The sequence below is a fragment of the Hevea brasiliensis genome, chromosome 1 (assembly GCF_030052815.1).
Source record: "Hevea brasiliensis isolate MT/VB/25A 57/8 chromosome 1, ASM3005281v1, whole genome shotgun sequence".
NCBI lineage: Eukaryota > Viridiplantae > Streptophyta > Magnoliopsida > Malpighiales > Euphorbiaceae > Hevea > Hevea brasiliensis.
The window spans coordinates 37029538-37052503 of NC_079493.1; the positions used below are offsets into that span (position 1 = coordinate 37029538).

General features: G+C 33.6%; 1 protein-coding gene across 1 annotated transcript; it reads right to left on the reverse strand.

Moving 5' to 3' along the window:
- Nucleotides 1-18330: 18330 nt before the first annotated feature.
- On the reverse strand, nt 18331-21102 carry LOC131178663 (uncharacterized). The gene is made up of 9 exons (XM_058143980.1): nt 20998-21102; nt 20424-20896; nt 20205-20295; nt 19977-20113; nt 19654-19897; nt 19452-19556; nt 19186-19368; nt 18904-19108; nt 18331-18818 (listed from the first exon to the last, which is right to left on the reverse strand). Exons 2-9 carry the CDS (start codon nt 20849-20851, stop codon nt 18331-18333), a joined length of 1881 nt encoding a protein of 626 aa, XP_057999963.1. The 5' UTR covers nt 20852-20896; nt 20998-21102.
- Nucleotides 21103-22966: the final 1864 nt, after the last annotated feature.

The window sequence follows — 22966 nt, forward strand, 5'->3', positions numbered from 1 at the left end:
GCTAACTAGCTTTACTACTCCTATTAGTAATGGCTATTGGGATTGAGATGGCTTTATCATGGTGTACAACATGGTATTGATTGTGAAATTTTGTGTCATGGCTTAAGCTGTGTGATGTTGGCAACACAAATGATTTTAGTTATTTTAATAAATGTTCTGTGAAAATATATGATTTGTGAATAACAATTTATTAGTGTTTGAGGACATTATTACTTTTTTCATATTTCATGGAAGTTTTAACATCTTAAATACTTATTTATAGTTTGGTAAATCATGTTTTATGATGGTTTAAAAAATTTGATATACGTGTAAGAATCATTTGAGCAGTTGTACAAAATTAATGTAATACTATTTCATTGTAATCAAATGAATGTAACTTTGTAAGAACTATTTCTTTAGGTTGTGAATGAAGAAAATCATTGATGAAATGTGGATTTGATGATTTGATGGATTGATAATATTCCCTTATTGCTATAGGTTTCATTCAATAGGTTTTAAATTTTCTGATAATTGTATTTTTAGTCATCACCACGTGATTTTTCATCAAATTTCTTAAAGTTTTAAAAATACTATTTCTTCTCTTAAATAAATTTCATGGTATTTTCTTAATCTTAAAGTCACTAATAACTCTTTAATTGAAAATTTTAAATTGGAAAAATGAGTTTGGATTATTCAAAATCCCTTATAGTATGTTTAATGGATTATTGGTATACGGAGTTCAGTAATTCATAGGACATATTACAGGATCATGTCATATCTTATAGAAGGGTAAGGTGTGACATGTTTTAGTGGTATCAGAGTAAGTTTTGATGCAAGTTTTGAATTGCAAACTAAAAATATTTTTTGATACGTATAACTGCTCAAATGTTATAGATTGATACATATAATACATTTATATCAAGAAATTGACTCACAAGTAGAATTTTCTTGTATTGGTTGTTCAGGGAGGTAGAAAATCTTGTGAATTAGAATAGAAGAGGGGGATAACTCTGCAAAACAATCAATGGTAGCTGAAGTTAGGGGAGACGCCCTAGCCCCTCAGGGTGCAAAAGGGCCAGCTGCACAAGCCCCTCCTATGCAGTTTTCTGCTCAATTTGCTCAACAGATGGCTGTATTCTTCCAGCAACTGGCTAGTAATGTGCAAGTACAAGCCCAACCCCCATAGAGGCAATATGAGAAGCTGATGAAATATGGGGCTACTGAATTCAAGGGCACGGTAGACCCACTTGAGGTAGAATAATGGTTAGAAAGGATGGACAGAGTCTTCAAGAAGCTTCAGTGTATTGATGCCTTGAAATTTGAATATGTCGTGTCATTGCTTCAGGGGGATGTATATGAATGGTAGAAGACTATCCCAAACAGTCTAAGGGAGCCTCCTATTCTGACATGGGATGACTTCCTTCGAGAACTTGACAGAAGTATGTCCTAGATACTTATGTGGATATGAAGCTTGTAGAATTCTTGAGTTTAAAATAGGGGGACAGAACAGTAGCTAAATATGAAAGAGAATTCTCCCGACTGAGTCATTATGTGGGAGGCCTACTTACAACCAGTAGAGACAGATGTAAGAGGTTTAAGGCTAAGCATTAGAATGCAAGTGGTGGGTTTCTAGTCTATGAACTTCTCATATCTGATTTCACAAGCTCTCGAGCTAGAGAGAGTAAAACTTGAGGTGACAGCTGAGAAGGGAGTGAGAAAGAAAGAAAAGAATGTGAAGACTACTAATTAGAGTACAAGCAGTGGCTTAGGAAAGTGAAAGAGTTTTGGGGGACCTAGCACTCATAGATTTGGCAGAGGCAGATATACAGGACAAAGGCCAGCTAGACCTAGTTAGCAAATGTCCAGAGGAACATCATCTGTTCACACCTATGAGATATGTGGCAAGGTGCATGGGCGAGTATGTTTTAAGGCCACAGGAGTTTGTTATAATTGTGGAGGAACTGGACATTTTACTAGGGATTACACCAGTGAACACTGACCTATGCCATATACCATAGAAGAGGGGTCAGCTCAGGGTTATACCCTAAGAATGTCATAGTCTGCTAGTAGAGGCACAAGTAGAGGCCGAGGCAATACTACTATGAGTTAGGGGATAGTAAATCAGCCTGGGTAGAGTGATGCACCATCCCGAATATACACTATGTGACAAAGAGAAGAAGCAGAAACTTCTGACGTAGTAGCTGATATATTTTCTATCTTTGAACAAGATGTATATGTGTTGTTTAACTTTGGCTCTACTCATTCATATGTTAGTGCTAGAGTTGTTTGTTATAATGTTATTCCTTGTGTGAAAATGGATTGTGATGTGTTGGTGACTAGTCCATTAGGACAAGAGGTAAAGCTGAATAGATTATATCGAGATTGTCCATTGGTGATTCAAGGACACACATTTTTGTCTGATTTAATTGAGATGCCCTTTAAGGATTATGGTGTTATTTTGGGCATGGATTGGCTATCCAGGCACCATGCAATGATTGACTGTAGATTGAAGACAGTCACTTTTGGTCTCCCTGAGTATATAGATGTGGTGATACAAGGTGACAGTGACGAACAAATATCCTCTGCTAAGGATTGATTATTAAGTCCATAACACGATGGTCACTTCAATTTTTGTCTGCTTATTGTATTTGATAAAGATTCGAGATTCACTTCTAGATTCTGGGGTAGCCTTCAGAAAGCCCTAAGAACTAGATTGAATTTCAGCACAGCATTCCACCTACAGACAGATGTCTAATTTGAGAGAATAATTCAAATGTTGGAGGATATGCCTTGGGCTTGTGTTATTGAATTTGAAGGAAGTTGGGATATACACTTGCCTTTGATTGAATTTGCTTATAATAATAGTTACAAATTAAGCATTGGGATGCCTCCTTATGAAGCACTATATGATAGAAAATATAGAACTCCCTTATGTTGGGATGAAGTGGGTGAAATAAAGTCAATTGGCCCAAAGATTGTATAGCAGACTGAGGAGAAAGTTAAAATCATTCGGGATAGACTAAAAGCTACATCTGACTGGCTGAAGTCCTATGTGGATTTGAAGAGACGGGACATTGAATATAATGTGGGTGATAAGGTGTTTTTGAAGGTTTATCCATGAAAAAAGATCATGAGATTTGGGAGAAAGGGGAAATTGAGTCCTTGCTTCATAGGACCATATGAGATTTTAGAAAGAATGGGTCCATTGCCTTGCTTCGAAGGTGTAGATCAGATCCTTCACACATATTGCCTTTGGTGACTAGTCCAGGTAAATTTAGAGGACAAACTTTTCTTTTTAGAAGGGAAGAATTGTAACATCCCAAAAATTCCAAACTCTAAATAGTACTATTTTTGGTTTATGAATAGTATTATTCAAAGCCAACTTGAAAACTAAAAATGAGATGAAAATTAATTGAATAAGCATAATAAAAATTGAAGTGACCATCTGGTTATGGACTTAATCGATATTACTAAAAAAGATGGACTATAACCCGATGAAGGGCATTTTGGTCAATTCACTTGAAGAGTTGACTTTTGACCTAAATGTCAATTAAAGTAAGTGAGATTGATGCATTAGAATTGAATTTAACTAAGTGAAAGAAGTATGAAATTTAAATGGGATATAGATAGAATATTTGAAATTGTGATAATAACAATTAAAATTATAATTATAAATATTCAGATATTTTATAATAAGACAAAAATTTACTTATAAAAGATAAAAATTCATTTTATTACATCACTCTCATCTTTTTCTTCCTCCTTGTGTGCCGCCCCTCACTCTCTCTCTAAGACCACCATTTTTTGTAAGACCATAGCTAGCATGAAAGTTTCACCCCTATCTATGGTGCATGACTTAAGAGCATTACATACAGAATTGATGATAGATACTGATGGGCGAATTTTGGCTACCTTGCATGTGAAGCCAATGTTAGTTGAACATATTAAAGCAACAGCTCATAATGATGATGGGTATTTGAAGATAATGGAAGAGGCTCGGGATGGCAAGAAACTAGAATTTTCAATAAATGATGATGGCATATTGCTGTACCAGGGTAGAATGTGCATTCCTAATGATGTTGGATTAAAGCAGACTATCTTACAGGAATCACATGATTCGCCATTTGCCATGCACCCTAGTGGGACTAAAATATACGGAACCATAAAAGAGCATTACTAGTGGAGAAGGATGAAGAAAGACATTGCAGAATTTGTAGCTAAATGCCTAACTTGTCAACAAGTGAAGGCAGAACACCAAGTGCCAGCAAGATTGTTACAGCCATTGCCTATTCCCAAATAGAAATGGGAAAGAATTACCATGGATTTTATGACGGGACTTCCTCATACTCAAAAGAATCATGATGCAGTTTGGGTAATTATAGACAGGTTGACTAAGTTTGTACATTTTCTACCAGTGAGGATGGATTACAGTCTGGACAAGTTGGCTAAGCTATACATTGATGAAGTAATGAGATTACATGGAGTGCCAGTATCAATTGTATCTGATAGAGATTTGAGATTCACTTCTAGATTTTGGGGTAGCCTTCATAAAGCCCTAGGAACTAGATTGAATTTCAGCACAGCATTCCACCCACAGACAGATGTCCAATTTGAGAGAATAATTCAAATCTTGAAGGATATGCTTTGGGCTTGTGTTATTGAATTTGAAGGAAGTTGGGATATACACTTGCCTTTGATTGAATTTGCTTATAATAATAGTTACCAATTAAGCATTGGGATGCCTCCTTATGAAGCACTATATGGTAGAAAATATAGAACTCCCTTATGTGGGGATGAAGTGGGTGAAAGAAAGTCAATTGGCCCAGAGATTGTATAGCAGACTAAGGAGAAAGTTAAAATCATTCGGGATAGACTAAAAGCTACATCTAACTGGTTAAAGTCCTATGTGGATTTGAAGAGACGGGACATTGAATATAATGTGGGTGATAAGGTGTTTTTGAAGGTTTCTTCATGGAAAAAGATCATGAGATTTGGGAGAAAGGGAAAATTGAGTCCTCGCTTCATAAAACCATATGAGATTTTAGAAAGAGTGGGTCCATTGACATATAGACTTGCCTTGCCTCCGGAGTTAGATAGAATCCATAATGTTTTTCATGTGTCGATGCTTCGAAGGTATAGATCAGATCCTTCACACATATTGCCTTTGGAGTCCATTAAAGTCAGTTCAGACCTTACCTATGGTGAGGAGCCCGTAGCTATTCTAGCAAAGGAGACAAAGCGGTTAAGAAACAAATAAATTCCTCTAGTAAAGGTGCTATGGAGGAACCACTCCAAGGAAGAAGTCACATGGGAATGCGAGGAGGATATGAGGAGGCAACATCCACAACTCTTCAGAGATTGATACCAGGTAAATTTAGAGGACAAACTTTTCTTTTTAGAAGGGAAGAATTGTAACATCCCAAAAATTCCAAACTCTAAATAGTACTATTTCTGGTTTATGAATAGTATTATTCAAAGCCAACTTGAGGACTAAAAATGAGATGAAAATTAATTGAAATAAGCATAATAAAAATTGAAGTGACCATCTGGTTATGGACTTAATCGATATTACTAAAAAAGATGGACTATAACCCGATGAAGGGCATTTTAATCAATTCACTTGAAGAGTTGACTTTTGACCTAATTGTCAATTAAAGTAAGTGAGATTGATGCATTAGAATTGAATTTAACTAAGTGAAAGAAGTATGAAATTTAAATGGGATATAGATAGAATATTTGAAATTGTGATAATAACAATTAAAATTATAATTATAAATATAGAGATATTTTCTAATAAGACAAAAATTTACTTATAAAAGATAAAGATTCATTTTATTACATCACCCTCATCTTTTTCTTCCTCCTTGTGTGCTGCCCCTCACTCTCTCTCTAAGACCACCATTTTTTGCTTCAACTCAAGCTTCCAAACCCTAAAAATCTTCCACAATTTCCATAGAAAATCAAGAGGAAACCCTAAATCAAGCCTTGAAATGAAGAAAAGAAGCAAGGAATCAAAGTGATTTGGGAGATTTGTGAAGATAGAAAGTTGACCAATTAAGGTAAGTGAAGATCTAAGTTTAATTAGTTATAAATTTGTGAAATTTAAGTTTTATTGTAGAAATTATCATGGAACTGGATGGAAATTATGTATGATTTGGAGAAAGGAATGTTAGTCAAGGGTTATGGAGTTAAGGGTTTCGTATTTTGATGCAATTAAGTTGATTCCTAGGCTTAAAAAGAAGTAGTAAACATGATTATTAACTTGAATTGATTGAATTGGAAGATGGAAGTTAGGGTTTCTTTATGCAATTTGGGTTTTTATGGTATGGAGCTTAATTGATGTTAATATGGTTATATTATGACTATTGGATATGCACTTTGTGAGAAACAATAATGAATTAGTGAAGAAAGTAAGTGAATTGATGTGGTACCCTAAGTGCTGAATCTAGATAGCTTGAGTCCAGTGGTGTTAAATGCTTATAACTTGAGCTACATAACTCCAATTAATGTGAAACCAATGGGAAATGAAACCTAAGACAAAATGCTAAAACTTTCATAAGGAACACCTGCCCTGACAATGGCCGTTAGATACCTCAATTAGGGCTAGAATCTAGCAATGCAAATCTGGAATCTAGAAAATTGACCAAATGAACAGTATGTACTTAATTGAGCATAACTCACTTTACAAAACTCCAAATTGAGTGATTCTTGAACCTGTGTAATTCTAAGACATAGGGGAACAATTCATATAAAGACCATGAAGCCAAATTATAATTGTAATCTATCCAAATTAGCTGGATAAAGTGAGTCTAGAAATCTGACTGAATTCTGGAATAACCCTGAAATCTAAGAATTTCTCACCTAAATAGTTTTAGCAAAATGACTATAACTCAAGCTACACAAATGCAAATTAGATGATTCCAAAGCTAAAATAATCATAAGAATAGAACTACAACTTTCATGTTTTGACTTAGACCCAGATGTAAGGGTAAAATGGTTGAAATATTAGAGTAAGTCAGAACTTCCAAAACTGAAATTCCTACAACTCAACAATTTTGCCTTGTGACCTCCGAGTAGTAAATAGAGCATAACTTCCTTTGTACATCTCCGATTGAGGTATTACAAAATGATTTAGAAACTTAAGACAAGGCCCTAAAACTTTGATTTAAAGACTTGATGAAAATTCTAAGTATAAAGTGCTCGTATACTGAATGCAAATTTGAGGTGAAAATCTGAAAAACCTAAAATTGAAGGATAAGGCACCCGGAATAGTACCCAGTATTTTGACCATAACTGATCTAGACCTCCAAATTAAGTGATTCAAAATTATAATTAAAGTTAAGACATAGAGGAATAACTTTCATGAACATCACTTTGACTAATTATGATTGGAACTAGGTTGAAATTGAATTTTAAAGTCATGTTCTAATGCTACCCTGTAGTTTGGAATAGTTAGAATGTGCAGCTAACTTAGGAATTCACTAGGAATTTAATTGATTAGCTATGAGTGGAAGTTAGAATGAGTATTGAAACTTTTGAAATTGTGTATTTTCAGTGGAGAAGAAAACTTTAGAGTAAAGAGAGAATTAAGGCAAAGTAAGGAGATTAAGATAAGGTTTGTGCACAATTTGAATTTCTCTTGTGTTTTAAATTTTCAAATGAAACTAATGTGAATTTCCTTTGTATTTGAGAAATGTTTACATTGTTTGAGAATATTTTGAATGTTGAAAAGAATGCATTATTTTATTAAAAAGGCGGATGTTGGCCATTGATTTTACTGCAGCAAGGGGTTGGCCGGATTGAATGTAATTTAGAAGTACTTTGTGAAATTAAGATGTTGCCAACCCTATAAGTTGATTTGTGATGATTTGAAATGTTGTGATTTGAATGGAAATTTTTTTAATTGTTTTAAAACCACAACTGGCATGGCAAACTTTGATTATTCTCTCATTAATAATGGTTAATGGGGTTGGGATTGATTTGTTACCTTCCCTCTCTGGCTTGCCAGTTGAGGTTGAAATTGGATGGGTGTACTTATATTTGCTAGCTAGCTTTACTTCACCCATTAGTAACAGCTATTGGTGTTGAGATAGCTTTGTCGTGGTGTACAACGCGGCATTGGTCGTGAAATTTTGTGTCATGACTTAAACTGTGTGATGTGAAGAAGCGAAAGCATGAAAATTATTAGATTAGAATATTGAATTCAAAAATTTTCTTCTAGGGTCTCTTGCATCATGCAAAATTCATTATTTACCTATTGATTTCAATGTTTAATAGCAAATTAAAATACTTTTAATATGTATTTAGATCTACATTTGTCATTTAAGGTTTTAGAATTAACATACTAATTCATTAGAACCCTATATTAATTCAAGAATATGTGCACTAACCTTTTAATGCACTGTAGATGTGTTTGGTACCTTTGGAAAGCATCTAAGACCCCAAATGTTGTCCCTCTAGATTGTCTACACCAAGATCACCAATGGCAGCCCTTTGAGCAGCTTCTAAAGCCTTGCCAACCAATTAAAAAATAGGGATTTGCCTTTAGAGAGGTTGTAGATGTATACAGGACGCTAGAAACGATTTCTAACAATTTTAATTCAAGAGAATATGGGCAACTCTCTTTGAATTGATGAGAGATGAAGAAGAAGAGAAGAGGAGAGGCTAAGGGTGGCGGCACCTTTTGATAAAAATCAGAATGAAATTTTCATTCTTTCATAACATCACATTATATAATTAGGTCATCACTTAAAATCCTTGCCATATGTCATCTTCTGATTGCACCTTAATTTTAATTGACTTAATCACATTAAGCCAAGTGTCAAAGCTAGGTTTAATCTTAACTTTGATCATCTTACATAATTGGAAGACAAATGGCAAGCTTATATGGTGCCATGTGTCACCATCTCATGGTGCCATATATCACCCTATGAAATGACCAAATTACCCTTGTGTTGTAATTTTGAGTTCTCAACCAAAATAATTATTTCTCCTCTTCTAATCAATTTATATCAAATATAAATTAATTAATTAATCTCTATTTATTAATTTCTCATAATTAAATTCATATTTAAACACTTTAAATATAAATTTAACTTATACTATACATCCAATAACCTAAATTTGGTTTCAAGCCATGCTAGGGACTTTGCAATCTAATTGCAAACCAAACCTATTTAATTAATCAATTAAAGTCTTTAACTAATTAATTAAATCACATTTAACTTGGTGATTACTTGTGTATGTGTGTGACTCACTAGGCTCATCACTAATTGGCAATGAGATATGATATTAACTCTTAATATCATTAGAACTCTTTCTTACCATATATGATTTCTCTAAATCATTTTATGCACCTCATAGACCATGGTTAACACCTAGCATAGCATGCCATGGCCACCCAATTAGTAATAAGGAATACCTTAAATGAACCTTTTATCATATATTACCATACACTAGAATCTCTCTGTTACAAAATCCCAATTCGAGCTAGAGTCATAGTTTATGTCAAACTCCATTTGCTATGAATATTATGTTCTCTTTTAATTCTAATTCTTGATTAAAAAGATTTTTCTCATCAGAAACTCTTTTCTAATTAAATCTATCTATCCTGGCCAGGAACTTAAAATATCAAGAACAATTAAATGAACATAGGATTTTATCCCTATTTACTTAGGGTAACAGATTCCATCTTGATCAACACCTACCTCCATATATAACTAGTAGGAGCCAACACATGCCCACATACTCATACACAGTACAAGTATGAAAGCAGTATCAAACTCAAACCACCTATATATAAGATAAATGTGTTATCTCAGGTCTAAAGATTATATACACTGATATGATTTATGACAATGTATTGACAAGAGTAAACTCCATATGCTTGTCATAAATGTCACTAGTTCGGCCTACTTATCATGCATAAGTGCCTATCATGTTTGTTATATGGCATGAGACTCACCATTCCCATCTTATTTACTTCTCATATAAATAACTTGGGAACAAACATGATTACAATCTTTTTGGATAAGTCATGTCCTTATTGTAAAGTATCCTCGATTGTGAACCAATTTATGATACTTTGTGCTAGAAATACTATCACTCATATTCTTAACAACTTAAGAATAGAATTTCTAGCAAAATATCAATGGAAATTTTCTATTACATAAAAATATTATGTAAACGGAAAAGTGAAAATGCCTTTTTTATTAATAAAACATGTATAAGATACATACTAAATGATATGCTCTAGGGCATACTACTAACATGATGTTGGCAACACAAATGATTTTAGTTATTTTAATAAATGTGATGTGAAAATAAATAATTTGTGAATGACAATTTATTGATGTTTGAGAACACTATTACTGTTTTTATATTTCATGGAAGTTTGAACATCTTAAATACTTATTTATGGTTTGATAAATTATGTTTTATGATGGCTTTAAAAAAATTTGATAGTTGTGCACCACTAAGTTTGTATACTCAGCGATAGCTATTTTTATGTTGTCGCAGGTAGAGGAAAAGATAAGATAGCTGAGTGAGAGCAATAAAGTTGTACTCCTTTGACTAGCAAGGTATACTTCTAGGATACCTTCTTGAAATTTGTTTTGATATAAATATGAACTATATGTACATGCAAGAATCATTTGAGCAGTTATAGAAAATTAATGTAATATTATTTCATTGTAATCAAATGAATGTAACCTTGTAAGAATTATTCCTTTTGGTTGTGAATGAAGAAAATCATTGATGAAATGTGGATTTGATGATTTGATGGATTGATGATATTCCCTTATTGCTACGGTTTCATTCAATAGGTTTTAAATTTTCTGATAATTGTATTTTTAGCCGTCACCACACCAATTTTTTGTCAAATTTCTTAAAGTTTTAAAAATACTATTTCTTCTCTTAAATAAATTTCATGGTATTTTCTTAATCTTAAAGTCACTAATAACCCTTTAATTGAAAATTTTAAATTGGAAAAATGAGTTTGGATCGTTCAAAATCTTTTGTAGTATGTTTAATGGATTATCAGTAGATGGAGTTTGGTAATTCATTAGGCATATTACGAGATTATGTCATATCTTATAGAAGGATAAAGGGTGACCTGGTCCTTCAATCAAGAATTAAGAAAAAAACCCAAAAAGGCCTAATAATGGGTATGTCAAGAAAGCACACAAGATATAAATCAAAACTCATATATATAAAAATCTAGAGAAAAAACCCAGTCTATGTCCATAAATAAAATTCAAATCATTACACCCAACTTTGAAATCTCTAGTATTTACTAACTCATAATTGTCTTTGGAACATATAATAATGAAATAAAGAAAATAAACATGAAAATACAAATAAGAGTAAAGAATTTCAGAAGGAGAGAATCTAAATCTTTCAAAATTACAGTTGAAATGTCACTTTGCAGGTGTAGTTCTGCAGAAGATGGCGTTTTCTTCTTCTTCCTCCTTAATTTGTTTTCTCTCTCTTACTTCTTCTTGCAAAAACTAGAAAATGATCAATATATATGGCCTAAAAGTCTGCCCTATAATAGGTAAAAAAGAGAATAAGACAAAAGGTATAAAAAGTGGTGAGGTGTTAAAACTTAATCCTAGTCAAAACTGTTGTCTCACCAGTCAACACGCTCCAATGTAAGAACATAATGCATTTTGACATGCCCCCAATTGGCAAAGAACAGGTGCTAGTCCAGCTCGCTGAAGCAACACTACCCAACAATACGGAGTATGTCACTTTATTTGAAAATCTCTACTTTCTTAATAAATTCTCCTTGCTATGTCTGTCATGCAACATTGCCCAATGTAAGAACTCATGAAAATTTTTGTTTCTTTGATTCTTCAAGTAGAATTTCTTTGACATTTTCACCACTTTAAGCTTTCAAATTATCTTGAATAATCTCCGCTTGCACTTTTTTATCTTTAAATCACCTTAAAACCTATTGAAAAATCAAAATTCCAAAAATCAAACATAAAATAACAAAAATTAACAATTTAACTAAAACAAAGATTATAGCATAAAATTACTAAATTATAAGGGCAAAATGAATGCAAAACTACTCTAAAATGTCTATATTAAATGAGTGTATCACTAAAAAAAAAATTTACAAAGACTGATGTAGGAGAGTGGTGTGGTAACAAGGCTAGAAAAGCTAAAAAAATCACAAAATCGAAGGTTATTAATCGCTCCCCTTATTACTTTTATTGAAAAATTCCAATATATAACCATAAGACCAAATTTGGCCCTAAAATAACAAAATTGATCCTCACGATCAACAAAATACAAAAACTCAAATAAATTCAGGAGCCATAAACCAAGTCAACATTAATAGATATCGAATTTTGACAAGCTGATCCATCAATTGAAAGAAAAAACCAATCATAAATACAAAAATAAGTCAAAGATCCTAGGCGAAGGCCTGATACAAAAATCAAGATCAATAAATGAAATCAAAAATCATAGACAAGAAACCAAGATATGTGTTAGAAGAAAGAATACAAGTAATGAAGAAAAGGATTGTGTATTTGTTTGTGTCTCATTTACAGAGATATTACATCTATTTATACATGAAAATATGAACTAATTTGGACAAGAATAATAATTGCTATAATTATGCTACACAAATCTCCTATAATCATGCTAATGATTGTAATTATGCTGCACAAATCTCCTATAATCATGCTAATTGCTGTAATTATGCTAACACCCCCCTCAAACTCAAGGTGGTAGCACAGGTGCCAACTTGAGTTTGCTTAAGAGATCCTGAAAGCGAGCGGGAGGATGCGTTTTGGTGAATATATCAGCGGTTTGGCTGACAGAGGAGACAGGAATCAAACATATGGTGCCATGAGCAACATGATGACGTACAAAATAACAATCAATTTCAATGTATTTGGTGCGCTCATGAAATACATCATTATGAGAAATCTGTATGGCACTTCTATTATCGCAATGAAGCATTGTGGTAGCCAAATCAGTTAATAACCACCGTAACCAAAGTAATTCAGATGTAGCATCAGCAAGTGCATGATATTCAGATTCTGTGCTAGAATGTGCAACAACAGTTTGCTTTTTGCTACGCCAAGAGATAAGAGAATTACCCAAGAAGAAACAATAACCAGTTGTAGAGCGATGATCTGTCAGATCACCAGCCCAATCAGCATCAGAGTAGCCAGATAATACTAGGGAGGAGGTAGCGGAAAAGTGCAAACCATGAAAAAGAGTGCCTTTGATATAACGAAGGATTCGAAGTACTGCAGAGAAATGAGTTGAGCGAGGAGCAGACATAAACTGGCTGACCAGATGAATAGCATATGAAATATCAGGTCGAGTAACTGTGAGATAAACAAGACTCGGACAAGTCGTCGATATAAAGTAGGATCATCAAGAGGAGTGCCATCAAGAGGTGTAAGTTTGCAATTGAGCTCCAATGGGGTTGATCTGTTTTGCTATCGATGATGCTCGCCGCGAGAAAGTAAGTCGGATGCATACTTGGCTTGAGATAGATAATAGCCATCAGAATTTTGAGAAACTTCAAGACCCAAAAAATAGCTGAGAGAACCCAGGTCTTTCATTTCAAAATGTTGATTGAGATAATGTTGTAACTCTAGAATACCAGATGAATCATCTCCTGTTATTATCATATCATCAACATAAAGCAACAGAAGAACAATACCACCGCTACCATGAGTGAATAATGCATAATCATGTGGACTAGAGAGAAAACCAAGTTGAGCAAGAGTGGAACTAAATTTGGCAAACCAGGCCCTGGGAGCTTGTTTTAATCCATATAAGGCTCGTCGAAGTTTGCAAACCTTATGAGGAGAATGATAACCAGGTGGAGGATGCATATAAACCTCTTCTGTTAAATCACCATGAAGAAAAGCATTTTTGACATCCATCCGAAAAGTTTCCATTTACGAACCGCAGAATAGCTAAGAGATCGCGAACAGATGTTAATCGGGCCACTGGAGCAAAAGTTTCTTCATAGTCGATACCATACTCTTGAGTGTACCCTTTGGCTACTAAGCAAGCTTTGTAGCATTCAATAGTTCCATCAGAACGGGTCTTGATTTTGTAAATCCATTTGCAACCAATAGGGGTCTTGTTTGGTGGAAGATCAACTACATCCCAAGTATGAGTTTTCTCTAAAGCCCAAGTTAATCGGTCATAGCTTGCTGCCAAAGAGGGTCAGTACTTGCCTCACGATAAGAACGAGGCTCATGAAGGGTTGCAATAGTAGAGTAACAGTGAAAATCAGAAAGATAATGAGGAGTTTCTCTTACACGGGTAGAACGACGAAGAGTAGTGCTAGGAGGAGATGCAGCGCAGTCTTTGGATCAACAATCTGGTGCCGATTCAACAAGGGGTGTGTAGTTGGGCTAATATTGAGCACATCACAATCACTGGATTAGGACTTGGAAACAACTCTTTGGGACGAGTCAGTGAAAAATAGAGAGTCAGTATTGACAGAGTGATGAAATTTAAAAAGAGAAGAGAACATAGTATTGTCCCAAAAGGTAACATGACGAGAGATAAGTAACTTATTAGAAACGGGATCCCAACAACAATACCCTTTGTGTTCAATGCCATAACCAAGAAAACAACATAGACGAGCACGGGGTTCTAATTTGGTATGTTCATGAGGTTGTAAAAGAACAAAAGAAACACATCCAAAAGGTTTAAGGATGGAATAGTCAGGAGGTTGTCCAAACAACTTTTCAAAAGGAGATAAATTATGAAGAACCAAGGTAGGAAGACGGTTAATAATATAAACAGCATGAAGAGCTGCTTCTCCCCAAAATTTTTCTGGACATGAGGCAGAAAGAAGAAGAGTACGTATAGAATCAAGAATATGGCGATGCTTGCGTTCGGCTCGCCCATTCTGTTGAGAGGTGTGAGGACAAGAACGTTGAACAACGGTGCCTTGTTGACTAAGAAACTGAAGTAAAGAAGAATCCCGATATTCCATGGCATTGTCTGTTCGGAGAATTTTAATGTCACAAGAGAATTGAGTTTTAATCATTTTTGCAAATGTGATGTAAATTTGTGATAACTCAGATCGATGTTTCAAAAAATATATCCAAGTAAACCGAGAATAATCATCAATAAATATCACAAAATAACAAAAACCATTTATTGAAGAAATAGGAGAAGGACCCCAAATGTCAGAATGAATTAAACCAAAAGGAGTGTCTGAAGTAGTATTATTATGAGAAAAAGATAATGCAGGTTGTTTTGCAAGCTGACAATTTAAACAATTAAATGACTCAAACTTAGTAGATCCTAATAATCCACGAGAAATTAAAGGTTGAATTTTACTGGCAGAAGCATGACCAAGACGAAGATGCCATTGGTGAATGGAGGAATTAGGGATTGTAGCTGCAGACACAAATCTCTGAGGAAGATGTAAAGATGCAAGCTCAAATAATCGACCCACTCTGCGACCCTCCCCAAGAATCTATCCCGTTTGTGGATCACATGCTGGACACCATGGTGAGAAAAAATATAATATTTAGTCCTTTTTCACACAACTGACCAACAGAAATAAGATTGAGTGCCAAATTAGGGATATAATAGGTGTCAGGGAGATGAAGATTTGAGGTAGACACATGATCAGTATGTGTGATGTTCATTTTAGTACCATTTGCAGTATGAATTGGTGGTAAGGAAGATACAGGTTTTGCAGAAGACAAGAATTTAATATTAGTGGTCATATGATTACAACATGCAGAGTCAAAAAGCCAATAAGAATTATCCGGAGTGGCAAGCATGGCAGCAGGAGAATTAGAAGAGATAACCTGTTTGAATAGTGCCTCAAGATCACTCATGGTGATGGCAGTAGAGCCCTCAGTAGCAGCAACAGCAGTGACAGAGGAAGATCCAGGCTTTGAGACATTCTTGAATTTAGACTGCCCTCCTTTTGGTCTTGGAGGACGTGTGGGACAATGTTCAAGAATATGACCGTAACCATGACAATATTTGCATTTTATAGTAGGACAATATGCAAAAGCATGACCAATTTGATTACAATTCTTATAGAGTTGATTGCCAGATTTCTGATGTGAGGATCGAGTAGTTGCAAGAGCAGCTTCAAATTGAGGAGTTTTATCCAAAGCGAGAGCAGTCTCTTCAAAAATAATCTCTTGAATAGCAGTTTCCAATGATGGGAGTGGATTTCGATGTAGCAGGGACGCTCGAACGGCCTCATATTCTGATCGAAGAGCCATTAGAACTTGAATGAGATGAAGATGATCTTCACTGATTTTGGCCTGAGATATTTGATTCCAAATAGGTTGGACCTGGGCAAGAAAATCATTCATAGATTGACCTGCTTCTTGCTTCAGATTATGAAGAGTAGTCCACAACTGAGAATAGTGGGCAAGTCCAGTGGTCTAATATCGATTAGCCAAAAATCCTGATTTCTTTTGCAGAGTCATAATTAGCAACCGGATGTGGATGGATGAGACAGGTATTGCGAAACCGGTGATGATCTAATGATTTTTACTATCCCAATCCTCAAGACAACAAATTTTGCATCGGTTTCATCATTCTCTCTTGTCGGCAGTTGATATCTCCGGTAACAATACGCCAAAGCTTACGACCTATCAAAAAACTTTTCATTCCTTGAACCCAAAGATTATAGTTGGAACCAGTCAGAACTGTTGCAATAGGTCTTGAAATATCATATTTCTCCATTGATAACAAGATGAGGAGAAAAAAAAATGGTATAATAATAGGTATGAAAGAATGAACCAGAACAGGTTGTAGAGAGAGCAGAGAGACCCCAAAAACTAGAAATAAAAGCTTTATGGCTCTGATACCATGTTAGAAGAAAGAATACAAGTAATGAAGAAAAGGATTGTGTATTTGTCTGTGTCTCATTTACAGAGATATTACATCTATTTATACATGAAAATATGAACTAATTTGGACAAGAATAATAATTGCTATAATTATGCTACACAAATCTCCTATAATCATGCTAATTGCTGTAATTATGCTAACAATATGAAAATTAATAATAAAAAAAAATTATGGGAGGAAACCAAAAGGAGCGTATTGATATTGTAAGATTTGGTTACAGAAAGTCATAGAAACAATTGCAAGGGAGATAGAAAGAGAGTTGTGGATGGGATTAGAATTGATTATTTAAGGGAGAAAGATGTTTATCAGATAGACGGAAGAAGAGAGAGAGGATAGAGAGAGAGGATAGAGAGATATCATAGAGAGAGAAGACAAAGATAGGAAAGAAATGAGAGAGAGAGAGTGCGCGCACTCTCCCCCTTGAAGACAGCAATTATTTATTATTTTTTTTATATAGTTTTAATTTCACTTAGATATGTGCACGTCAGCATGTGACTGGAGATTCCATTAGGAAGTGATCTGAGGGATTTTAGATAGTGTTAAATTGAAATTCAAGTACTTTTGTAATATAAATTAAAATTTAAGGATGGTGCTGATAAAACCCTTAAAGTTTAAGGATGGTAGATAAAAATTAAACCATGAATGGTTATAATGACCCTTTATTATACTTCTAATTTTGTGGATTATCTAGTTTGGGTCAGATTTGGATCAAATTAGCTGGTTGGGTTATTCTAAAATAATTTTTATTCTTTTGAAATAAATTAAAATTTAAGGATGGTGCTGATAAAACCCTTAAAGTTTAAGGATGGTAGATAAAAATTAAATCATGAATGGTTATAATGACCCTTTATTATACTTCTAATTTTGTGGATTATCTAGTTTGGGTCAGATTTGGATCAAATTAGCTGGTTGGGTTATTCTAAAATAATTTTTATTCTTTTGAAACATGTCAAATATAAATCTGTAATATTATTAATAAATGCAAATATTATTAAAAATAAGAGAAATGCAATAGCCCATTAAATATTCTTAAAAATAAGAGAAATACAATTTAAATATTCTTAAAATATATTAGATATTTTCAATAACCTAAGAAATTAATGATTAAAATTGATTATTCTTCATCAAACCACTAATCAATTATTCTTTTTTTATTTGTATTTTAATTTTCCATGGCACTAAGTTCTTTTTTCAAACAAAATAAACAAACAATATGTTTATCTCACAAGATCAAATTGAAGATAACAAGTAAATTGATCACAAAATAAATAAATAAGGATAGTAAATTTTTTAAAATAAAGGATAACAATTAAATAAATTCTACAAAGTCTTTTTCTTTTTCTCATTACTTAAGCTAAAACTAAAATTTTCTCACCTATCTTCAATCCATGCAACTAATTATAAAAAACAAAAAGAAAGTTATATATATATATATATATATATATATATATATATATATATATATTTCCTCTAGCTAGATTTTGCAGGCTCAGTGGTCAGACCAAATCCGAAGGGGAAGAGAGGATCATAATGATCATCACCAACATTCATAGGCAGCTGATCAACAGTCTTGAACCAAGTACGAGGCAGCTTCCCTGTAAATCCATAATCACCGAAAATCACATCGGCAACTCCTTGCCCTTCAGTCCCTGGCAACCAAGCAGCCACAAGTGCATCAATACGTGAAAGGTATGGCTCAATCACCAGAGGTCGCCCTGAGACTATCACCACAACGCATTTAACACTCCCACAGACATTGGTAATCGTAGAAAGACCAGGTTCAGGAATTGTAAGGTTTAAATTGTCTCCTGCCATCTCTGCATATGGTGGCTCTCCCACAACCACAATGGCGTAGGAGAAGTTGTTTGCCTTGACAAAATCAGCATTAGGACTCTCACTGTAGATGATTTCAGTGCTGGGGTCAACAGCAGTTGAGATTCCACTTAAAATTGTGGTTCCTGATACATTACAATCGTTTTATTATTGTTGAAAGATTATAATTTATAGATGAAATTGAAGTGAAGAGTTCAAGCATGCATGTACCTTCAGAATTGTTGTTCCCTCTAAGCCCCTGCCAGGTCAGAGTCCAACCACCACACTGATAACCCAGATTGTTGGCATGCGTTCCTGCAACCAGGATCCTGCTTGTATTTTTCGGAAGAGGTAGTACAGGAGAATCTGCATTCTCTCCATTTTTCAAGAGAACAAGTGATTTTCTTACAGCTTCTCTTGCCAAGTCTCTATGAGCCTGTTTTGTTTATTAATTGTTTGATCAATTCATCATCTATATTGTCCACTGAAATGAAAAGAGCAAAGAGAACTGACCTGGCTTCCAAGCTGGTCCAAAAAGGTCTGATCAGCCAAGGGGTTCTCAAACAGACCAAGAATGAATTTCACTTTCAAAATCCTCCTCACAGCATCATTGATGCGACTGATAGGAATGGCTTTGCTCTTGACAAGGCTTGTCACGATATCTATGAACTCAGTATGATTGTATGGCAGCATAAGCTGAAACGCACCAATGTCAAAAATTCAATGTCTAGCAATTAAACATGGAATGAGATAGAAAGATGAAAGACTTGGCCAATAACCATGTCAATGCCAGCTGAAATTCCTTTCAGAACTGAATATGTATAATTTGAACGGGCAGGTGAAGTAATCCTGTCAACCCCTTCCCAATCCGAGATGACAAAACCCTGCAATTTTGACAATAAGCAGTAATTTAGCATTGCATTACTCGACTGCAGATTCAATGAATTGACATCAAACATAAATTGTATCGGGCTTTTGTACCCTGAAATTAAGGGTATCCTTGAGAAATTTTGTGACAAGATCGTGATTAGCATGCATCTTCCTTCCATTCCAGCTTGAGTAAGAAACCATAATTGTTGAAACACCCTTGATAATGGAGTGATAATAACCAGGCATGTGAATGCTCAACAATCCATGGTAATCAATCACAGTGTTATTCTCATCGATGCCTTTAACGGTGCCTCCATCACCAACAAAATGCTTAGCACAGGCAGCTACCTTATCCCTGTCAGAAAGGGATCACAAAACAACATTATGAACAGTCGTTGAAGGTGAAATTTTCTATGAACATAGCTAAAACTTACCTTCCACCAATATAAGGAACACCCTTTTTAGGAGCATCACCTTGTAATCCAGGTATAATCTCTGTCATTTTCCTAACAATGGTAGGATCCTCACTGTAACTCTCGTAACATCTACCCCATCTAGGATCTCTACATACCTATTGTATATATCATATCAAGGATTGATAATTCATGTTTATTAACATAAATAAAATGAAATTATTTAAAAAATAATTTGATATACTATACCGCAATGCAGGGAGCAAAAACATAGTTAATTCCAGTAGCTCTAACTTCAAGAGCAGTTGCAGAACCAATTCTCTTCACAAGGTGAGGATCCCTGCAATATTGAATTCAAGTTAATAAACACTAATAATATTTGGATGCAAGGATACCCTTTAAAGGGCATAAGAAGACCAATCAGGATTTATTTATATTGTTTGTTTTTAAAGATTTTGTCAAAAGTACCTTGTAGCTCCAAGGCCAACGTTATGGGGAAATACTGTGGCTTTATAGACATTGTTGTGGCCATGAACAGCATCAATACCATAAATCATGGGAATACCAAGACGACTAGACAAAGAACCATTTTGAAAACCATTAACCATTTGAATCCAATCCTGTGGAGTGGCCTGAAGCCGAGGCACACTCCCTCCACCACTCAATAAACTACCAACAGAATAATCTCTCATTATCTCAGGAGTTGCAGCAACCCTATCCAATTGCACCATTTGACCAATCTTTTCTGCCAGAGTCATTCGGCTCAAAAGGTCCCTTATTCGAACATTCAACGGCTGCTTTGGATCTTTGTATTTTAACAATGTCTCTGCTCGTGTCACTGATGCCAAACAGCATAACAGTAGAAATCCCACTAAAGGGATTGAAACTCTTACCATTTTATTTTATTTTATTTTATTTTGTAGGAACTTTGATATCTGACACTGAAACGGGGGTGAAGGATCAACGTAAAATTATACAAGGAAAAAAGAAAAAAGAAGAACAAGAAGAGAGCAAAAATCCTGACTGAGCAGCCATAACTTACCTGATCAAAAGCTTAGACTCAGAATCGCCTAGATAAGTAGTTAGTTATATCTGTGCATGAAATGGAGGAATCTGAATGGTTGAAAGAGGCTATATACTGGAAAATGATAAGCACAGGTCTAGCTGCTATATAACAACGAATTAGCAGATTTTTCTATATGAAATTCGATTATTTTGACAGATATATATGGTTTGTTATGTACTCTTATCTAAAAATCAGTGGATTAACATAAATAAATTTTTTTTAACTATATATCATTTTAAATGAATTTTGGTAAGTCCAAATCGCATCTGAATTCAAACTTTAAAAAATTAAAAAATTAATGGTAATATAAGGATGATAATTAGAGGATGCATTGTTTCACTTATAAATCAGTTAAATCTACTTATAAGTAAAAAATCATAAGTAGATTAGTGTTTAGTTTGGTTTATAAGTTAAAAAATAACTTAAAATAAGTCAAAAGCATCCCTTATGACTTATCTACTTATTTTTAAAATATATTTTGATCAAATAAAAGGCTATATTATACTAATAATCCATATTATATATAAATATATGAAGAGGGAGAGGGAACATTAGCATCGCCCAAAATACCTTGATGATTTATTAATATTACAATAAAAAAGATAGAATTTAATTGGCTAAAATTAATTTATTTTAAATTTTTATTATTTAAATTAGTTTTGGAGTTTATATAAATTTAAAATTCTATTTGTATTTAAATTCTATTTAATTTATACTCAATGAAGCTTTTTATTGCAATTTAATATAAATAAATTTATCTTTAAGTTTTTATCCTATTTATAATATTAAAAGATTTATAATATCAAAAAAATAATTAAAATAAAAGAATAAAAATAACAATCTTACTTTATAAAAAAAATTTATTAGAATAATACAATCATAATTAATTCAAAAATATAAGATTATTTTACTATAGTGAAAAAGTCTTATTTTGATTTTTTGGTTATCATATAATTTTTTATTTTTTAATTTAATTATATTTTACATATATTAACATAATTATAATATGTTAATTTAAATAGAAAATAACAATTTACTTTAACTTGAATTGGATTAATGTTGTTAATTGAGTGCTTATTATAAAGAGGCAATTGAAGGTTCTTTCAATTATAGATTATTGGCTATCTAATACCGTAGTGAACGATAAGTGGATGAATATTATATCGTATAGGGAGATTATTATTTATATATTGAGGTAAGAAGTATTTGTAATATATATATATATATATATATATATATATATATATATATATATATATATATATATTCAATTACACACATAACAAATGTCAAGCAAAGATGCAATAGAAATGCCGAATTTAGGGAGTTGATGCAGCTCCAAACCTAACTAAGAGTAGAAAATTCTATAAAAGAGTATCAAGTAGATGTTTGAAATTCACAATCCTGCTACTGTAAAAATTATGCGAGATACAAGTTTGACAGAATGACTTCATCCAAAGAACAACCTGTAGGAAGATAAATCAATAATATTAGTTAATTGATAAGAGTGATGTCTAAAATTTTGGCATTGCGTTGTTGGAGTTTTTGACTTCTTTGAAAACATTAGATTTTAATAGAGGAAAATATAATGTAAACTTGCAGTTTATGCATAGGGGGTGGAGCGGGGGGAGATGTTAATGGATGTAGTTAACCCCTTGCTAAAAGAGAAAGCGACTACTATGGAGTTTGAGACTATGAAGGCATTGGGACTTTTGGCTTTGGGTTGTTTGGAGAAAAAGAGACAAAATAGGCTATGAAAGAAGTTGTTGAAGAAATTGAGTAAATTATTAGTATTGCAACCGCAAAAAAAATGTATAAAGTTAGCCTAGCTATTCATGGAGTAAGCATATAAACACTAGTTGGGATCTAATTATAAGAATGTAATATTTATAATGAAGAAATTGCATAGGTTATAGGGCTTGATTTCATTGATTTATATGCATGG